At 47.3% G+C, this 20,995-nt stretch overlaps 1 protein-coding gene across 1 annotated transcript in view; it reads left to right on the top strand.

The window, feature by feature from the left end:
• Positions 1 to 12,244: 12,244 nt before the first annotated feature.
• The window catches only part of LOC309525231 (uncharacterized protein), a 35,333-nt gene continuing 26,582 nt past the window's right edge, over positions 12,245 to 20,995 (top strand). Inside the window, exon 1 of the mRNA XM_082210757.1 lies at positions 12,245 to 15,323. Coding sequence (XP_082066883.1) covers positions 12,286 to 12,960 — 675 coding nt within the window. The 5' untranslated portion in view covers positions 12,245 to 12,285 and the 3' untranslated portion in view covers positions 12,961 to 15,323. The remainder of the gene's footprint in view (positions 15,324 to 20,995) is intronic.

The following is a 20,995-nucleotide window of genomic DNA, read 5'->3' as shown; positions in this document are numbered from 1 at the left end:
TATGTACTAAACATATATCATTAAAAAAGGTGGGCCCCTGGGGATATAACTGGCCATCTGCAGCTGTAGTAATTTTATCTTATGTTCAAGATTTCTAAACACCTGATCCAAAAGGTCTCTCAAGTGGCACAGTGATCCAATGGGAGCTAGAACACAACTAAAACCCACAAACCAATTTAGAAACCAGTATGCATAAGCCATCATTGAAAAAATTATCCCTCTCCACTTCCCATTTTGCCTCTTGGGCAGCATGTTTGGTCTTTACACACTTGAGGAAGGAGGAAGTATGGGGTGGGACAAAACACTCATTTCCCCCAGTCTTAAATTTAGTTATCCAGATTTTCACATCTTATTAAAAAAAACAAATAAACACTGAAGGTCAAATCTCCAGTTGCCCCATCTATCATCGGAGGGGGAGCTGAGGGGAGATGGTTTCCACAACTTGCCTGGGAGTGTCTATAAGGAAGGGAATTGTTCTGTCCTTCCAGGGATCAGTGAGCTTTGACAAGTGTCCTTGCATTTCGCTGACGACAACTGGGCCCTACAGAGAGCTCTGTACAAGGACGTCATGGTGGAGGTTCGTGAGATGGTGACCTCTCAGGGTAAGGATCCTTTTCGCCTTCATTAATAGTTATAATAGGTATGGGTTCCTCAGTGGCTCGGAGTGCCTTCCTTCAGCTCCGCTAAAGGAGGTCACAGTGTTCGTATTTCTCCCAAGTTAAAAGCCAGAAGCCTGGCTGAGAGTAAACATTCTTGCTTCTCTGCTACAATTAGCCAGTGATGGCTTCTGGGTTGCCTCCCTGGGGGAGAGCATTCTTTAGGTGGGGAGCCAGCAATAAAAGACGCATTCCGTATTGCCTCTCTTTGCCCCTCAGCTGGAGAGGGCACTGTGAGAAGGACCTCTGATGATGAGTGCAGGCTCTAGGTGGATTCATGAGAAGCAGCCATTGAGCTACATAAGTCAAAATCAGCACCTTGTCTTGAAGACAGCAACCCAGAAAAGGTTTTATGTGCTCAGAGCCTCTTGCACCGGTCAGCACTCTGTAGTTTCTGAACGGTCCTCTAAAGCAGCCTGAAGTATAATGCATTGTGGCAATCTAGCGTGGAGAATGGTGGAAAAAGCATACTAAAAATCTTCTATGTGGGGGACCCTAATTTGTAGAATACATGAGTATCTTGTTATTGGTTTCTGTTGATGTTTTGGTTTGTTTGTTGCATGTATAGAATATTCTGTTTCTTAGTATTTGATGTTTGGGTGCATTTTTATCTATGCTGCAAGCCATCCAGAGAGGCTTGGGAAACCCAGCCAGAGAGTTGGAATATAAATAAAATAAATGCTATTATTGTTATTATTCATTTTGGTTTTTCAACAAGCTCTGCAGATCTAGACATTTCAAGCTGCTCTGAGTTGCAGTGCTGTATTATCAATGCTCAGGGGTGGCCTCACTTCTGCCCCCACAATGGGGGCTCAAAATCCATAAGGAGCGTACCCCTGCAAGTTGGGTGGGGTGGTCCCCCCTCACCCCAACAGACCTCCAAGGGGTCAGACGCCTCCCCCCATTCACTGGCAAAGAGCCTTTTCAGATCCTGACAAAGCTGAATGGTGGAATGTCTGCCCTCTTGTGGACATGCCCTTGTTGGGGGAGGATCCTTTTCGGGACTTGGCTGGAGGGGAGAAGACTCACAGAGCTTTGCTGCCCGTTCCACTTCGCCCCTGGAGGCCGGGGAGACTAGCAGCAAAGCTAAGCAGTGACGCCTCTTTGGGGGTGACACCTGAGGCAGCCGCCTCACACAGGCCCAGAGGCAGGCAGGCTCTGTTCATGTTATTGCCTGCTGGTTTAAATTGTGTTATTTATGGCTTGGTTAATCTTAGGGACTGCTCACCAGAACTTTTCTGATACAAATAACCCTTGATTAAATGGTGATATTTTATTAAAACCAGGTATCACATCATTTGTTTTCATGTAAAACGCCTTTAACATAGTGCCAGGCCTTGAGTTTTGATAAGGAAGCAGCTGTATCCATATAAATGCCTGGAGTGTGGAAAGAGCTTCAGCTACAGTGGCTACCTTACTAAACATCAAATAACTCACACGGGAAAAACCATATAAATGCCTGGAGTGTGGAAAGAGCTTCAGTCAGACTGCCTCCCTTAATGTGCATCAACAAACTCATACAGGGGAGAAACCGTATAAATGTTTGAAATGTAGAAAAAGCTAACATCCTTCATGCACATAAGAGAATTCACACAGGACAAACTATACAAATGTTTGGAGTGTGGAAAGAGCTACTGCCGCAGTAACCACCTTTCTCGACAGCAGAGAACTCATTCAGGGGACTAATCCTATGAAAGTTGATGTGTGGAAAGAGCTTCAGTTATAGTTTCTTTACTGTGCATGAAATAACTCGTACAGGGGACAAACCACATACATTTTTGGGGTGTGGAAAGAGCTTCAGTTGCAACAGCTGTCTAATGATAAGGTGCCAGTAGCCAGGTGCAAAATGTGTCTGGCGCCTGGCTGATTTTGAACACTGCCCCACATTGGTATTTAATTAAAATAAGACATGAACTTGAGAATTTCTCCTCTGATTTACCAATCTGTTCATTTAGGCAAGCATTTCTGACTTTTGTTTTCAGACTATGTGCTCAGAATATTTAGAGGGACGCTATAAAAAATTATCGCAGAAGAGCTTCTTTGTATATGCTGTAACTAAGCAGTAGATCGCTACCAATATTCTCTATTCTGAACCAAGTTTATCCTTGTTTGGTTATGTAAGATACCCGATGCGTGTAATCAGCTGCGCTGGAGGACTCCCCTGCCTGAGGGTCCCGTTCCTGCCACTCACCACCTGGCCAGGGCAGGGCCTGGCAGGCCTCATAAGGACAGCAGAGGCGGCTGCTGTCGCTGCCCAGGAGAACTCAGAACAGCACAGAGTTCTTTTAAAAATACTTTAAAATTTTCTTTTTTACCTTTAAAATTATTTCTGGCGTGGGGGATGGACGTTTAGTCGTGTTTGGAAATTGGTCTAATTTTGGTATGTTTGTAACTTTTACTGTTTTTGGTTTTTATTGTTTTATTGCTTTTTTAAAAAATAGGTTTTATTTTGTTCTGAAGGGGAGGACGTCAGGGTTGCCTGGGAGTGGGTCCCAGAAAACAAAATGGCTGAGGCAAGTTCCACAGGGAGGGATGCACTGGGACAACCGATCTCAGTGATCACGGGTAGGAGGAGGAGAGACGCTAAGACCAGACCATGTCATTACCGAGGAGGCAGGTTTAGTCGTTGTTTGAGGACTATCCCTGACTCCGGGTCTGGTCTTGACCGGACGGATACTGGAATCAGCAATGGATACCCACATAACCTGAAGGTTCTGCTGTGCAATGCCAGATCAATGATTCATAAGACCACTGCCATCCATGACTTGATCGTGGATGGAGGACTGGACCTAGCATGTGTGACAGAGACATGGTTGGATGAAGCATATGGGCCTGTCCTTGCCGCTGCTTGTCCACCAGGTTTCTCTCATGCACAGCAACCCAGGTCATGTGGGTGGGGAGGGGGCGTTGCAGTGATTTTTAGGAAGTCATTAGTCTGCACCAGGCGTCCTATTGGGAAGACCCAGTTCTCTGAGTGCATGTTCTAGAAGCTGGGCAATAGGGGCAGTACAGGATTCCTTTTGGTGTACTGACCTCCCCGCTGCACCAAGGATTCCCTGCCCGAGCGGCTTCAGTTTGTGGTGGATGTTCTCTTGGAGACACCTAGTTTGGTTGTCCTAGGGGATTTTAACATTCACGCCAACACGACCTTGCAAGGGACCTCTCGGGACTTTGTGGAAACTATGGCCTCCATAGGACTGCCCCTGAATTAGCCTGGCCCAGCTCATAGCCTTTGACCTCTATGGATGTTGGTGATCTGACACTAATAAAAGCGAAGCGAAAGAAGTGCTATGGTCAGACCACTTCCTGGTGCAACTGGACTTCTCTGTGACCCTTCCCCTCTGCAGGGAGGTGGGACCGATTTGGATGGTCCGCCCCCGCCACTTAATGGATCTAAATGGTTTCCAGAGAGTGGTAGGGGATGCTTTATCCCATGTTGATGGCCTTTTAGCTGATTCCCTGGTGGCCCACTGTAATGTGGAGTTAACCAGGGCTATTGACTGTTTGGCTCTGAAGCGCCCTCTCCGATTGCATGGAGCCTGCACAGCTCTGTGGTTTTCCACCGGTCTAAGGGCAATGAAACAATCACTGAGATGGCTAGAGTGACTCATTCTGCATCTGACCGCACATGGGTTAGAGCTCAATGTCAACCCTTCCAAGTGGCAATAGTGACGGTGAAGAAGACCACCGCCTTTATTGCATCTGCAGAAAACCACAGCAGGAGACACTTTCAGGTGGTGCACAATTTAGCAGAACCACCTGCTCCATCGGGGCCCAGTACGGGCCACATGATCTCCTGTAATGATTTTGCAGTTTTTTGCAGCAGAGGAGCTATGACACTTGTGTCCAGGGCAGCTGTTTACCAACTTCATCTGGTACACAGGCTGAGACCTTACTTGACTGCGGACTGTCTCATCAGAGGTGCTAATCCAGAATGCGGCAGCTAGACCGGTGACTGGGAGTGGCTGCGAAGACCACATAATACCAGTCTTGAAAGACCTACATTGGCTCCCAGCACGTTTCGGAGCACAATTCAAAGTATTGGTGCTGACCTTTAAAGCCCTAAATGGCCTCAGCCCAGTATACCTGAAGGAGCGTCTCCACTCCCATCGTTCTGCCTGGACACTGAGGTCCAGCGTTAAGGACCTTTGGCAGTTCCCTTGCTGCAAGAAGCCAAATTACAGGGAACCAGGTAGAGGGCCTTCTCGGTAGTGGCACCTGTCCTGTGGAATGCCCTCCCACCAGATGTCAAAGAGAAAAACAAATACCAGACTTATAGAAGACATCTGAAGGCAGCCCTGCTTAGGGAAGCTTTTAATGTTTGACGGACTATTGTATTTTAATATTTTGTTGGAAGCCGCGCTGAGTGGCTGGGGAAACCCACACAGATGGGTGGGGTATAAATAATAAATAATTGTGATTATTACTGAAAGTCACATATTTGTTGTCTGGTTTGAGAAATCTGTGACAAAGTTGTGAGATCTGCAGTTGCTGCCCCCGACTGAGAAAGTTCATTGAGGAAAACATGGTGGACTTTAAATATTTACAGTGGTACCTCGCAAGATGAATGCCTCGCAAGACAGAAAACCCGCAAGACGAAAGGGTTTTCTGTTTTGGAGGTGCTTCACAAGACGAATTTCCCTATGGGCTTGCTTCGCAAGAAGGAAGCCCATAGGGAAATCTCCGGGGACCTCTTTTAAATGCTGGTGGTGGGGAGCAAAGCCTTTCCCCCCCTCCGGCCTTCAGAAGAGGTCCAGGAAGGCCGGCGGGGGCCGAAAGGCTTTGCTCCCCACCGCCAGCATTTTAAAAGCAGTCCGGGATAGCAGGGAAGCGCTTCCCGCTATCGCGGACGGCTTTTGAAGGCAGGCGGGGGGGGGGGAAAGACTTTCGCCCCCCGCCCGCCTTCAGAAGAGGTCCAGGACCTCTTCTGAAGGCGGGCGGGGGGGCGAAAGTCTTTGCTCCACCCTGCCTGCCTTCCCGGGAGAGCGGAGAAAGGCAGCGCGTTTCTCCGCTGTCCCGGACGGCTTTTGAAGGCGGGCGGGGGGCGAATGTCTTTGCTCCCCCCTGCCTTCAAAAGCCGTCCGGGACATTTCTCATCCTGAAGCAAAGTTCTTAACCCGAGGTACTATTTCTGGGTTAGCGGAGTCTGTAACCTGAAGCGTCTGTAACCCGAGATACCACTGTATTTATGTATATATTGCATATGACCATAATGGTTCAGTCAACAATAAACATGTACAGCTTCTAGGCTTTTACAGCAGAGGAGCTATGACACTTGTGTATCAATAATAATAATAATAATTTATACACCTCCCATCTGGCTGGGCCTCCCCAGCCAATCTGGGCGGCTCCCAACAGAGTATTAAAAACACAATAAAACACCAAATGTTAAAAACGTCCTTAAACTTTGCTGCCTTCAGGTGTCTTCTGAAAGTCAGATATTTGTTTATTTCCTTGACATCTGGTGAGAGGGCGTTCTGCAGGGCGGGTGCCACTACCAAAAAGGCCCTCTGCCTGGTTCCCTGTAACCTCACTTCTCGCAGGGAGGGAACTGCCAGAAGGCCCTTGGAGCTGGACCTCAGTTTCAGGACTGAGCAATGGGGTGGAGACGCTCCTTCAGGTATAGTGGGTCGAGACCATTTAGGGCTTTAAAGGTCAGCACCAACACTTTTAATTGTGCTTGGAAATGTAGTGGGGGCCAATGTAGGTCTTTCAGGACCAGTGTTATGTGGTCTCAGTGGCCAGTCCCTGCTGCTCCAGAGAAGTGGACATGGAGCAATGGATCCAAACTACAAGAAAGAAGATTCCACCTAAACATTAGGAAGAACTTCCTGACAGTAAGAGCTGTTTGACAGTGGAATTTGCTGCCAAGGAGTGTGGTGGAGTCTCCTACTTTGGAGGTCTTTAAGCAGAGGCTTGACAACCATATGTCAGGAGTGCTCTGATGGTGTTTCCTGCTTGGCAAGGGGGTTGGACTCGGTGGCCCTGGTGGTCTCTTCCAACTCTATGATTCAATATTTTTTTGCATTGGGGGAAAATAGTGTGACATGAGCCCTCCTGTGTGCACAATAATTATTATTTTTTATTCCGTTACCTAGTTTTATTTTGATCTCGGATCAGGACCTCCTTCGAGATTCTGTCAGGTATTATGTCATTTGAAAATATTTAAAGCACTCATCTTTTTACAGCCACTGGACCTCTCTTCTCAGCTGATTTCACAAAATATGTGCATCTTTAATTTTTTCCCCCCTAATTCTGATTTCAACCAGGATCTTTGAAACAATTGCAATTCCTTGCCTCTTAGTGCCGCCTGCCTTTTAGAATTTATAACCAGGGCAACCCCTTTGTAAGCCGCCTTGGCTCTCGGTCTGGGATATAAATCAGTAGAATACTAAAGGTGAGGATAAAGCTGCTCTTGAACTCGGATCTTGCTTGGAGCACCTGCGGAGGAGGGATTCTGTCCTGGGGGCGCCGCTGGCCTGATCCTGCAGCCGGGTTCCCCCTTCCTGCTTCAGAGCCGGAGACCAGCCGGGCGCCCCTCCTCCCTCTCTGCCCGGAGCAGCCAAGAGGCTCCTACCCCGCGGCTCGGCAAGGGTTAACTGCGGCGATAGAGCTTCGATTCCTAGAGCGGAAGGGAAGACTGGCGAGAGAGGAGGCGCTTCCGCTTCCTGTTCCGCTTCCCCGGGTTGATGCTGTCCTTCCTGGAGGCGGGTAACTGGGGGGAGTCGGCCGACCAAGGGGCGGGATTGGGGGGCGAGAGGGAGGGAGCCGCGTCCCGCCTGGGGGGGGGGACTAAGGGGCGGAGGGGAAAGGTCGCCTTCTCCTGGGAGGGGAAGCGGGAGGCCGAAGCGACGCTCCTCGCTGGCCTTGACCGGCCTCTGGCCTCATCCTGCGGCCTTTTCTCCCGCTCCTCTGCCCAGAGAAAGCAGAAGGAGGAGCGCCCAGCAAAGGCCCCAGGGCAGGGAATGGGGAGGAGTGGCGGGCAGTCAGGAGAGTCTCCTGCCAGCCAGGGAGGAGCAGGAGGAATAATTATTATTATTATTTTATTATTCCTTCATACCCCGCCCATTTAGCTGGGTTTCCCCAGCCACTCTGGGTGGCTCCCAACAGAAAATTAAAAGCACAATAAAAGATCAAACATTAAAAGCTTTCCTCAACAGGGCTGCCTTCAGATGTCTTATGAAAGTCAGATAGTTGTTTATTTCCTTGACATCTGATGGGAGGGCTTTCCACGGGGGGGGGGGGTGTGCTACTACCAAGAAGGCCCTCTGCCTGGTTCCCTGTAACCTCACTTTTTGCAGTGATGGACCCACCAAAAGGCCCTCGGAACTGGATCTCAGTGTCAAGACTGAGCGATGGGGGTGGAGATGCTTCTTCAGGTATACTGGGCCAAGATTGTTTAGGGCTTTAAAAAGGTGGGCCCCTGGGGATATAACTGGCCATCTGCAGCTGTAGTAATTTTATCTTATTTTCAAGCTTTCTAAACACCTGATCCAAAAGGTCCTTCAAGTGGCACAGTGATCCAATGGTAGCTACAACACGACTAAAATTCACAAACCAATTTAGAAACCAGTATACATAAAGCCATCATTGAAATAATCATCCCTCTCCACTTGTTTGGACTTTACACACCTGAGGAAGGAGAGAGTATGGGGTGGGGGAAAAACACTCGTTTTCCCCAGTCTTAAATTTAGTTATCCAGATTTTCACAAACACACATTGAAGGTCAAATCCCCAGTTGCCCCATCTATCATCGGAGGGGGAGCTGAGGGGAGATGGTTTCCACACCTTGCCTTGGAGTGTCTATAAGGAAGGGAATTGTTCTGTCCTTCCAGGGATCAGTGAGCTTTGACAAGTGTCCTTGCATTTCGCTGACGACAACTGGGCCCAACTGAGAGCTCTGTACAAGGACGTCATGGTGGAGGTCCGTGAGATGGTGACCTCTCAGGGTAAGGATCCTTTTCACCTTCATTAATAGTTATAATATAGGTATGGGTTCCTCAGTGGCTCGGAGTGCCTTCCTTCAGCTCCGCTAAAGGAGGTCACCGTGTTTGTTTTTCTCCCAAGTTAAGGGCCAGAAGCCTGGCTGAGAGTAAACATTCTTGCTTCTCTGCTACAATTAGCCAGTGATGGCTTCTGGGTTGCCTCTCTGTGGAAGAGCATTCTTTAGGTGGGGAGCCAGCACTGAAAGACGCATTCCGTATTGCCTCTCTTTGCCCCTCAGCTGGAGAGGGCACTGTGAGAAGGACCTCAGACGATGAGTGCAGGCTCTAGGTGGATTCATGAGAAGCAGCCATTGAGCTACATAAGTCAAAATCAGCACCTTGACTTGAAGACAGCAACCCAGAAAGGGTTTTATGTGCTCAGAGCCTCTTGCACCGGTCAGCACTCTGTACTTTCTGAACGGTCCTCTAAAGCAGCCTGAAGTATAATGCATTGTGGCAATCTAGCGTGGAGAATGGTGGAAAAAGCATACTAAAAATCTTCTATGTGGGGGACCCTAATTTGTAGAATACTTGAGTATCTTGTTATTGGTTTCTGTTGATGTTTTGGTTTGTTTGTTGCATGTATAGAATATTCTGTTTCTTAGTATTTGATGTTTGATTGCATTTTTATATATGCTGCAAGCCACCCAGAGAGGCTTGGGAAACCCAGCCAGACAGTTGGAATATAAATAAAATAAATGCTATTATTGTTATTATTCATTTTGGTTTCTCAACAAGCTCTGCAGATCTAGGCTTTTCAAGCTGCTCTGAGTTGCAGTGCTGTATTATCAATGCTCAGGGGTGGCCTCACTTCTGCTCCCACAATGGGGGCTCAAAATCCATAAGGAACGTACCCCTGCAAGTTGCGTGGGGTGGTTCCCCCACCCCCACCCCACCAGACCTCCAAGGGGTGCAGACGCCTCCCCCCCATCCATGTCAGTGTTTGTATATATATATAAAGTTCTGACCTCCCTTTGTCGCCTCAGCCTGTTCCTCGGACTCTTGTTGGCATAAAAAAGTCCACGAGAAAAGTATCCTTGCAGAGTACTTTCTGCTTTTATTCTTAAAAGTCTTTCCGCAAAAGCGGCTGACCAACTGTACACACCTCAACACTACCAGCTTTCACTAACCAACCAACCAAACCCAACCAGAAACTAACATTTCTCACTCCATATATACAACCCGGTACAGGCCGCTGACTCAGGCTGACCCAGCTTTTTAAGCATTAAAGAAACAGCGGCCAATTTTTAGCCGTGACAACCCACTGGCAAAGAGCCTTTTCAGATCCTGACAAAGTTGAGAGGCCGGGGAGACTAGCAGCAAAGCTGAGCACTGACGCCCCTTTGGGGGTGACACCTGAGGCAACCGCCTCACACAGGCCCAGAGGCAGGCAGGCTCTGTTGATATTATTGCCTGCTGGTTTAAATTGTGTTGTTTATGTAATGTCTGGACAAGATATAAAGATTTATTAGAAAGTAAGACCCCAACCCCGGGTGCAAGTAGATAAATAGGTACCGCTTACCAGCGGGAAGGTAAACGGCGTTCCGTGTGCTGCGCTGGCTCGCCAGATGCAGCTTTGTCACGCTGGCCACGTGACCCAGAAATGTCTCCGGACAGCGCTGGCCCCCGGCCTCTTGAGTGAGATGGGCGCACAAACCCCAGAGTCTGTCAAGACTGGCCCGTTCGGGCAGGGGTACCTTTACCTTTACTTTACTAAGACCCCAAGGTGGTTGTCACCAATGGAAGCTAAGGCTCAGAAAAGACTCAATATGGAGGCCAATTGGCCAAAATATTGGGAGATAGTAGAAAAAGATGGAGATACATGGAGATTGCAGAGTTTTGAGAAACTGAAGGATAAAGTGCGAGATTGGTTACACTATGGTCAGATCAGGGAGGTTTTTAATAAGGACAAAAAAAAAAAACAGGTTTCCAAGTGGAAAAATCGAAATTAGAAACAGAACTGTTAGAACCTAAAACTAAGGTACTCTCAAGAATATATAACTTGCTGTTAAAATGGAACACACAGGATGAGACGGTTAAATCAGCTATGATAAAATGGGTGCAAGACATTGGCTACAACATTATGTTTGCTGACTGGGAACAGTTATGGACCACCGGTGTGAAATTCACGGCATGTAATGCCTTGAAAGAAAATATTATGAAAATGATCTACAGGTGGTACATGACCCCAGTCAAGCTTGCTAAAATATATCATTTGCCAGACAATAAGTGTTGGAAATGTAAAGAAACTGAAGGAACATTCTTTCACCTATGGTGGACGTGCCCAAGGGTTAAGGCCATCTGGGAAATGATATATAATGAACTAAAAAAGGTATTTAAATATACCTTCCCTAAGAAACCAGAGGCCTTCCTTTTGGACATTGTTGGCCAGAGGGTGCTAAAGAAGGACAGAATTTTCTTTATGTATGCGACAACAGCAGCAAGAATACTCATCGCAAAGTATTGGAAGACACAAGATTTGCCCACCCTGGAAGAATGGCAGATGCAACTGATTGACTACAGTGGTACCCCGCAAGACGAATGCCTCGCAAGACGGAAAACCCGCAAGACGAAAGGGTTTTCTGTTTTGGAGGCGTTTTGCAAGACGAATTTCCCTATGGGCTTGCTTCGCAAGACGAAAGCCCATAGAGAAATCTCCGGGGACCTGTTTTAAATGCTGGTGGTGGGGAGCAAAGCCTTTCCCCCCCTCCGGCCTTCAGAAGAGGTCCAGGAAGGCCGGCGGGGGCCGTCCTGGACCTCTTCTGAAGGCCGGCGGGGGGCGAAAGTCTTCCCCCCCCCGCTTGCCTTCCCGGGAGAGCGGAGAAAGGCACACCATTAATTTTATGTAAAACGCCTTTAACACAGTGCCAGGCCTTGAGTTTCAATAATGAAACAGCTGTATTAACCTTTATTTTAAAAATTTTATTCCATCAGGAGATGTTTGGGGGGTCCTGGATGAGGAGGAGCCATCAGACGTCTGGCCAGAAAGAGCTGAGGAGCAAGAGAAGGAAAGGAAGTTGGGCGTTCAAGATGGAGCCAACAAACTAGAGGGGAGAGAAACAGTGAAGCCAAGGGATGAAAACAGTGTTTCCCAAGAAGGTGAAAATCAAATTAACAGGGTGGAGAAAAAACATGAATGTACTGCGTGCGGAAAGAGATTCTGTAGTCGCTCAGCCCTTGCTAGACATCAAAGCGTACACTCAGGTGAAAAACCTTATAAATGCCTGGAGTGTGGAAAGAGCTTCAGCCGGAGTTCCTCCCTTAATGTGCATCAAAGAACTCATACAGGGGAGAAACCATATACATGCATGGAGTGTGGAAAGAGCTTCAATCAGAGTGCCTCCCTTAATGTGCATCGAAGATCTCATACAGGTGAAAAACCTTATAAATGCATGGAGTGTGGAAAGAGATTCAGAAACAGTGGCCACCTTAATGTGCATCGAAGATCTCATACAGGGGAGAAAGCATATACATGCATGGAGTGTGGAAAGAGCTTCAATCAGAGTGCCTCCCTTAATGTGCATCGAAGATCTCATACAGGTGAAAAACCTTATAAATGCATGGAGTGTGGAAAGAGATTCAGAAACAGTGGCCACCTTACTTTGCACCAAAGAACTCATACAGGGGAGAAACCTTATGAATGCATGGAGTGTGGAAAGAGATTCAGAAACAGTGACAACCTTACTTTGCATCAAAGAACTCATACAGGGGAGAAACCTTATAAATGCTGGGAATGTGGAAAGAGTTTCTTTGACAGTAGTACCCTTACTAAACATCAAAGAACTCACACAGGGGAAAAACCATATACATGCATGGAGTGTGGAAAGAGCTTCAATCAGAGTGCCTCCCTTAATGTGCATCGAAGATCTCATACAGGTGAAAAACCTTATAAATGCATGGAGTGTGGAAAGAGCTTCAGTTGCAGCAAGTCTGTTAAAATGCATCATATAATTCACACACAGGAAAACCATATAAATCCATATAAATGCATGGAGTGTGGAAAGAGCTTCAGTACCAGAAGCATCCTTATTAGACATCAAAAAACTCATACAGGGGAAAAACCATATAAATGCCTGGAGTTTGGAAAGAGCTTCAGTCAGACTGCCTCCCTTAATGTGCATCGACGAACTCATACAGGGGAGAAACCGTATAAATGCCTGGAGTGTGGAAAGAGCTTCAGTCAGAGTTCCTCCCTTAATGTGCATCAAATAACTCATACAGGGGAGAAACCTTATGAATGCATGGAGTGTGGAAAGAGCTTCAGCTACAGTGGCTACCTTACTAAACATCAAAGAACTCACACGGGAAAAACCATATAAATGCATGGAGTGTGGAAAGAGCTTCAGTCAGACTGCCTCCCTTAATGTGCATCGACGAACTCATACAGGGGAGAAACCGTATAAATGTTTGAAATGTAGAAAAAGCTTCAGTGACTCTTAACATCCTTCATGCACATAAGAGAATTCACACAGGGGACAAACCATACAAATGTTTGGAGTGTGGAAAGAGCTACTGCCGCAGTAACCACCTTTCTCGACACCAGAGAACTCCTTCAGGGGACTAACCCTATGAAAGTTGATGTGTGTAAAGAGCTTCAGTTATAGTAGTTTCTTTACTGTGCATGAAAGAATTCGTACAGTGGACAAACAACATACATTTTTGGGGTGTGGAAAGAGCTTTAGTTGCAACAGCTGTCTAGTGATAAGGTGCCAATAGCCAGGTGCAAAATGTGTCTGGCGCCTGGCTGATTTTGAACACTGCCCCACATTGGTATTTAATTAAACTAAGACATGAACTTGAGAATTTCTCCTCTGATTTACCAATCTGTTCATTTAGGCAAGCAATTCTGACTTTTGTTTTCAGACTATGTGCTCAGAATATTTAGAGGGACGCTATAAAAAATTATTGCAGAAGAGCTTCTTTGTATATGCTGTAACTAAGCAGTAGATCGCTACCAATATTCTCTATTCTGAACCAAGTTTATCCTTGTTTGGTTATGTAAGATACCCAATGCGTGTAATCAACTGCCCAGGAGGACTCCCCTGCCTGGGGGTCCCGTTCCTGCCACTCACCACCTGGCCAGGGCAGGGCGGGCAGGCCTCATAAGGACAGCTGAGGCTGCTGCTGTCTCTCCCCAGGAGAACTCAGAACAGCACACAGTTATTTTTAAAATATTTTAAATTTTTATTTTTTACCTTTAAAATTATTTCTGGCGTGGGGGATGGATGTTTAGTCGTGTTTGGAAATTGGTCTAATTTTGGTATGTTTGTAACTTTTACTGTTTTTGGTTTTTATTGTTTTATTGCTTTTTTAAAAAATAGGTTTTATTTTGTTCTGAAGGGGAGGACGTCAGGGCTGCCTGGGAGTGGGTCCCAGAAAACAAAATGGCCGGGGCAAGTTCCGCAGGGAGGGATGCACTGGGACAACCGATCTTAGTGATCATGGGTAGGAGGAGGAGAGACGCTAAGACCAGACCATGTCATTACCGAGGAGGCAGGTTTAGTCGTTGTTTGAGGACTATCCCTGACTCCGGGTCTGGTCTTGACCGGACGGATACTGGAATCAGCAATGGATACCCACATAACCTGAAGGTTCTGCTGTGCAATGCCAGATCAATGATTCATAAGACCACTGCCATCCATGACTTGATCGTGGATGGAGGACTGGACCTAGCATGTGTAACAGAGACATGGTTGGATGAAGCAGATGGGCCTGTCCTTGCCGCTGCTTGTCCACCTGGCTTCTCTTACGCACAGCAACCCAGGTCATGTGGGCGGGGAGGAAGGGGGTTGCAGTGATTTTTAGGAAGTCATTAGTCTGCACCAGGCATCCTATTGGGAAGACCCAGTTCTCTGAGTGCATATTCTAGAAGTTGGGCAATAGGGGCAGTACAGGATTCCTTTTGGTGTACTGACCTCCCCGCTGCACCAAGGATTCCCTGCCCGAGCTGCTTCAGTTTGTGGTGGATGTTCTCTTGGAGACACCTAGTTTGGTTGTCCTAGGGGATTTTAACATTCACGCCAACACGACCTTGCAAGGGACCTCTCGGGACTTTGTGGAAACTATGGCCTCCATAGGACCGCCCCTGAATTAGCCTGGCCCAGCTCATAGCCTTTGACCTCCAGGGATGTTGGTGATCTGACACTAATAAAAGCGAAGCGAAAGAAGTGCTATGGTCAGACCACTTCCTGGTGCAACTGGACTTCTCTGTGTCCCTTCCCCTCTGCAGGGAGGTGGGACCGATTTGGATGGGCCGCCCCCGCCACTTAATGGATCTAAATGGTTTCCAGAGAGTGGTAGGGGATGCTTTATCCCATGTTGATGGCCTTTCAGCTGATTCCCTGGTGGCCCACTGTAATGTGGAGTTAACCAGGGCTATTGACTGTTTGGCTCTGAAGCGCCCTCTCTGATTGCATGGAGCCTGCACAGCTCTGTGGTTTTCCACCGGTCTAAGGGCAATGAAACAATCACTGAGATGGCTAGAGTGCCGGTGGTGGATGACTCATTCTGCATCTGACCTCACATGGGTTAGAGCTCAATGTGGAGCCTACCAAGTGGCGATAGTGACGGTGAAGAAGACCACCGCCTCTATTGCATCTGCAGAAAACAGACTTATAGAAGACTACAGACTTATAGAAAACAGACTTATAGAAACTACCAGACTTATAGAAGACATCTGAAGGCAGCCCTGTTTAGGGAAGCTTTTAATGCAGGGGTGTCAAACTCAAATTCATCGGGGGCCGCACCAGCAGTTTGGTCACCCTCAAAGGGCCGGTTGTATCGGCCTAAAATGTTTGAGCAGGCTGAGACCCCTGAAGTTGATGGGCTTTTACCGTATTTTTCGCTCTATTGGACGCACCGGACCACAGGACGCACCTAGTTTTTACAGGGGAAAATCAAGGAAAAAAATATTATCCCTCCCCCCCAGCCCCAAACAGCAATGGACAGGCTGCGTGCAGCCTGTCTGCTTCTCCCAGAGCTTCTTGGGGCTGCGGGGGAAGCCCGGGTTCCCCCACCAGCCCCAAAGAGCAAAGAAGCCAAGACAGCGCACGGGATCCATAGCCGCGCAACCTCTCCAGCCAGGAGCTAAACCTCTCCAGCGCGGCTAAAGAAGACAAGGCAGTGAGCGCGATCCATCCCACTCACTGCCCTGGCTTCCTCTTTAGCCTTGCGCAGCATCTTTAGTCTTGCGCAACGGGATGGATTGCGCCCGCTGTCCACCGGGGCTGGACTAGATGACTCCTGGGGTTCCCTTCCAACCCTGCAATTCTATGACCTTGGAAGGTGTTTGGGGTCTCCACCACTGGAGGCTTTTAAGCAGCGGTTGGGGGACCATCTGTCTGGCGTTCTTTAGCTGTGATTCCTACATTGTGAGGGGGCTGGGCTAGATGACCCTCGGGTGGCCCTCCCAACTCTATACAGTCCTACAGTTCTGCAACAGGAGATCCACAGCCACTTAGAATCATAGAATCATAGAATCATAGAGTTGGAATAGACCACAAGGGCCATCGAGTCCAACCCCCTGCCAGGCAGGAAACACCATCAGAGCACTTCACACAATGCCCACCATCAGAGCACTTCACACAATGCCCACTCCCAATTTTCATCTGAGAGACATGTGGCTTCAGTGTCTAGGCAGGTACCCCCCTACCTTCCACACTTCCCCCACCTCACTTAAGCTGAGGGAATTCCTGCCCAGAGAAGCTCCCAGGTGAGGCAAGGGTTAAGATCTACCTCTGGTAGATCTCTTGCGGATGGAGAGGCACGCAAGGCTAAAGAGGAAGCCAGTGCAGTGGGATGGATCGCGTTCCCTGCCCTGGCTTCCTCTTTAGCCTTGCGAAGCCTCCCCCCCCGCCAGAGACGCGGCAGCCCGTGGGACGAGGCGGGCGGCCTGCGGGGTCGCGCCGGTGGGGGACCTCCGGAGGCGGCCTCTCTGCTCACCACCTCCTTTGTGCTGAAAGGCGACGCGGCGCACAACCAGGTGATGGTGCACTGGACGGGCGAGAACGGCGGCTACGCGGGCCACATGACGAGGTCTGGCGGGCCGGATTCGGCCCGCGGGTCTTGTGTTTGACACCCGTGTTTTAATGTTTGACGGACTATTGTATTTTAATATTTTGTTGGAAGCCGCCCTGAGTGGCTGGGGAAACCCACACAGATGGGTGGGGTATAAATAATAAATTATTGTGATTATTACTGAAAGCCACATATTTGTTGTCTGGTTTGAGAAATCTATGACAAAGTTGTGAGATCTGCAGTTGCTGCCTCCAGACTGAGAAAGTTCATTGAGGAAAACATGGTGGACTGTAAATATTTAATTGGGAATGAAATCTAAAAACTTACGTGTGTGTGTGTGTGTGTGTGTGTGTGTGTGTGTAATATAGGCTGATACTGTATTTTAAAGCTGTACAGTGGTACCTCGGGTTAAAAACTTAATTCGTTCTTGGGGTCTGTTCTTAATCTGAAACTGTTCTTAACCTGAAGCACCACTTTAGCTAATGGGGCCTCCCGCTGCCGCCGCGCCGCAATTTCTGTTCTCATCCTGAAGCAAAGTTATTAACCCAAGGTACTATTTCTGGGTTAGCGGAGTCTGTAACCTGTAGCATCTGTAACCCGAGGTACCACTGTATTTATGTATATATTGCTTATGGCCATAATGGTTCAGTCAACAATAAACATGTACAGCTTGAAGGAGTGCCTCCACCCCCATCGTTCTGCCCGGACACTGAGGTCCAGCGCCGAGGGCCTTCTGGCGGTTCCCTCATTGCGAGAAGCAAAGCTACAGGGAACCAGGCAGAGGGCCTTTTCGGTAGTGGCGCCCGCCCTGTGGAACGCCCTCCCATCAGATGTCAAAACGATAAACAACTACCTGACATTCAGAAGACATCTGAAGGCAGCCCTGTTCAGGGAAGTTTTTAATGTATGATATTTTAGTGTTTTTTTGGTTTCTATGGAAGCCGCCCAGAGTGGCTGGGGAAACCCAGCCAGATGGGCGGGGTACAAATAATAAATTATTATTTTTATTATTATTATTATTACTTGTAGGCTTTTGCAGATACAGTTACGTTCAGATAGATGCAGTGTATAGGCAAAAGTCAGTAACAACAAAATAGTATTTCTCATGCCTTAACATGTTAGAAGCTGATTGTTTACTGCCGCAAAATGCTGCATTTGGCTGTGTACCCCCAAACACCAGAGGAGCTATGACATTTGTGTAGCAATAATAATAATAATAATTTATACACCGCCCATCTGGCTGGGCCTCCCCAGCCACTCTGGGTGGCTCCCAACAGAATATTAAAAGCACGATAAAACATCAAACGTTAAAAACTTCCTTAAACTTGGCTCCTTCAGCTGTCTTCTAAAATTCAGATAGTTGTTTATTTCCTTGACATCTTATGGGAGGCTGTTCCACAGGGCGGGTGCTACTACCAGGAAGGCCCTCTGCCTGGTTCCCTGTATCCTCACTTTTTGCAGTGAGGGAACCGCCAGGAAGCCCTCGGAGCTGGACCTCAGTGTCCGGGGAGAACGATGGAGGTGAAGACGCTCCTTCAGGTATACTGGGCTGAGGCCGTTTAGGGCTTTAAAGGTCAGCACCAACACTTTGAATTGTGTTTGGAAACGTATTGGGAGCCAATGTAGGTCTTTCAGGACAGGTGTTATGTGGTCTCAGTGGCCAGTCCCAACTATATTTTGGTGCGTGGGGGGAAAATCATGTGACACGAGCCCTACCTGTGTGCACAATAAATATTTTTTTTATTCCGTTACCTAGTTTTATTTTGATCTCCGGTCAGGACCTCCTTCATGAATTTCCACATCATGTGTGCTATTCTAAGCCAGGAAACCAAGGTCCCTCGTGGAGGTTTGTTTCCCTGTGTGCATGCACCATTTTAGAGGCACACTTGGAAAGGACTCAGTTGGATCCAAAATAGCCAATCCAAACTCAAGATTCTGTCAGGAATTCTGTCATTTCAAAATATTTAAAGCACTCATCTTTTTACAGCCTCTGGACCTCTCTTCTCAGCTGATTTCACAAAATATGTGCATCTTGTTAACGGAAAAATCTGAGGGCTCCCTTGGACAAAAACAAAGACACCAACCAGGATAACTTGGAGCAAAACAGCAGCCTGTAGGCTTGGCCTTTATTGAACTGTTGCAACAGGGTTCCCTTCCCTTGCAAGAGAGAGGAAAGACCCAGAACAATGGCCTGCAAGGCCTTATAAAAACTTTTGAAATTCCCATCCTCCAGGTTAAGCCCACCCCCAGAAACATCATGCATACATTACAGAAAGGAGGGGTTGACATCATGCATACATTACAGAAGGGGTTGACATCATGCATACATTACAGAAAGGAGGGGTTGAGGGAGGAGTTGTGGTGGTAACCTGAGTGTCCAGTCACCCAGCTGGTTCCTCCTTTCCCCCTCCCCATGAGTACTTTCCAGGTGACAATGGGGAGTTTGCAGTTTCCTGCCCCCAGAGGGAAGATCTGATCATTGTCCTTTGTTTCAGCCTGTGGTGAATCCACTGTTCTTTGTGATTTTGATGGTCTTCTGTCTGGGATTATCAGGGTTGACATAGCAACTGGGCAGGGCTCCTGTGGATGTGCTGGGATGGTGAAGGGATTATGGCTGACCAGAAACCAAGCACCCCCCTTTGATAGTCCTTGTCACATGGAGTAAAAAATGGAACAGTGCAAATCCGATGTATGGTTGATTTTCTATGAATTTATAACAGAAATGTGGCGTATGTAGTGTGTGAGTGTGAGTGTGTGTGAAGTTTGTGGAAACAGAATGATTGGGGTGGGGGGGTTCCTGCTACAGTTCCCCCCTTCGGAGATAAGATTGCAAAGGTGGCTACTTTGCAATCCTTTTCTCCGCACAATTTAAGGTGGTAAATAATAACCAGGTATTCTCCGTCTCAGATGTGTGTCCATGTGAACCTGAAAGGGACTTGGATATCATGCTACTTTAAGGATATTTGCATGGAAATATAATGGTGTAACAGTGCACTGCTCAGTTACTTGTGGTATTCTAGCACCTTGGAAGAAATATTTTCTCAATAGTGATCTATGCTTTGCATTTAGGCAGGAAGGTCCACTAATGACTGAAAAGTGCAGTTTGCTTCCCCCCCCCCCGGCCATTTGTGTGTTCTCAGGTGTCAAGGTAGCTCTTCTGTGGTCTCACATCGGCACGGTGTCGCAGTAGTGACAATCCCTGGTGAATCCACTTAGGGCTTTCATGTAGCCTGGCACCCACCACAGCTGGCACAGGTTTCGGACACGTCCTGAGAGAAATGTCTTCGCCTTGGCCAAAATCCATGGGATTTATTATTATTATTATTACAGGCTCTGGTCTTGTAGTCCTGGGAAGTTGATCACTTGCACTTTAAGGACCAAAAAGCTAATTGCAGCCTGGATACACTTGCCCAATTCAAACTGAGTCCAATTTGAATTTATGTGCCCATGGTTCTCAACCTTTCAAACCAGTCTGTTAAAGGAAAACCGTTCTTAAAAGGGCATTTTGTCCAAATAAGTCAATTTAACTCTATAAGGGATCATTCCTGCTAAACCAAAGCATATCCACCTTCATGTTTCTTAGAAGCTTCTCCTTGGTAAAGCAAGTTTTAGCACATTTTAAAATGGATAGGGAAAGTTGGCAGAGTGCCAGGTGGAACAATGAAATGTGGCTATAAATTGAGCTAAACATTGGACTACACAATAGTGTGAGCTATTAGAAAGTATAAAATGCATGAGAATTCTCCATTGGTGTGTAAGCAATAAGACATTAAACATAAAAAACAGTTACACACAATAAATTGCCCCCCTTTGTGGAAATCACACTGTCAGACACATTTCAACATTCTTACATAATAACACATAATACAAAACAAAATAATTAAATATCTGTTGCATATCTTGACACCATTGTGATCTTTTACGCATGTATCTTTTGAATCCTGGAGCACAGAGGCTTGAGGTTCAAGTGAAAAGATGTCCTTGCAAGTCAACTCCACCCCCCTTTGTCAGGCCCACTCCCCTGGCAGTCTATATCCTTTGAAAGAGATAGCTGTGGGCACTTGAAAACTCTGGTGTCTTGTGATGACGGAAGAACTGAGTTGAGGGGTTGTTGCTGCTTTTCATCATTGCACATCTGTATAGGTGATATCCTGTAAGGGGCAGGGTTTTGGGGCTTAAAGACAGTTAGAAAAGGGAGGGGGCAAAAGGCAAAAAGGATGTCCTTCGGTTTCTGTTGGAAGCTGCAAATAATAAAAATCTTAGCGAATTAAGCGTTTCATTCATTCCAATATTATTATCACATTTTCCTATAACTACTGTTATTATCTGCCAAGTTCG

The sequence above is a fragment of the Podarcis vaucheri genome (genome assembly GCF_965113315.1).
Source record: "Podarcis vaucheri genome assembly, chromosome: 2".
Taxonomy (NCBI): domain Eukaryota; kingdom Metazoa; phylum Chordata; class Lepidosauria; order Squamata; family Lacertidae; genus Podarcis; species Podarcis vaucheri.
The sequence above is the reverse complement of the archived record's forward strand: the minus strand, read 5'-3'. Positions and strand labels throughout refer to the sequence as shown.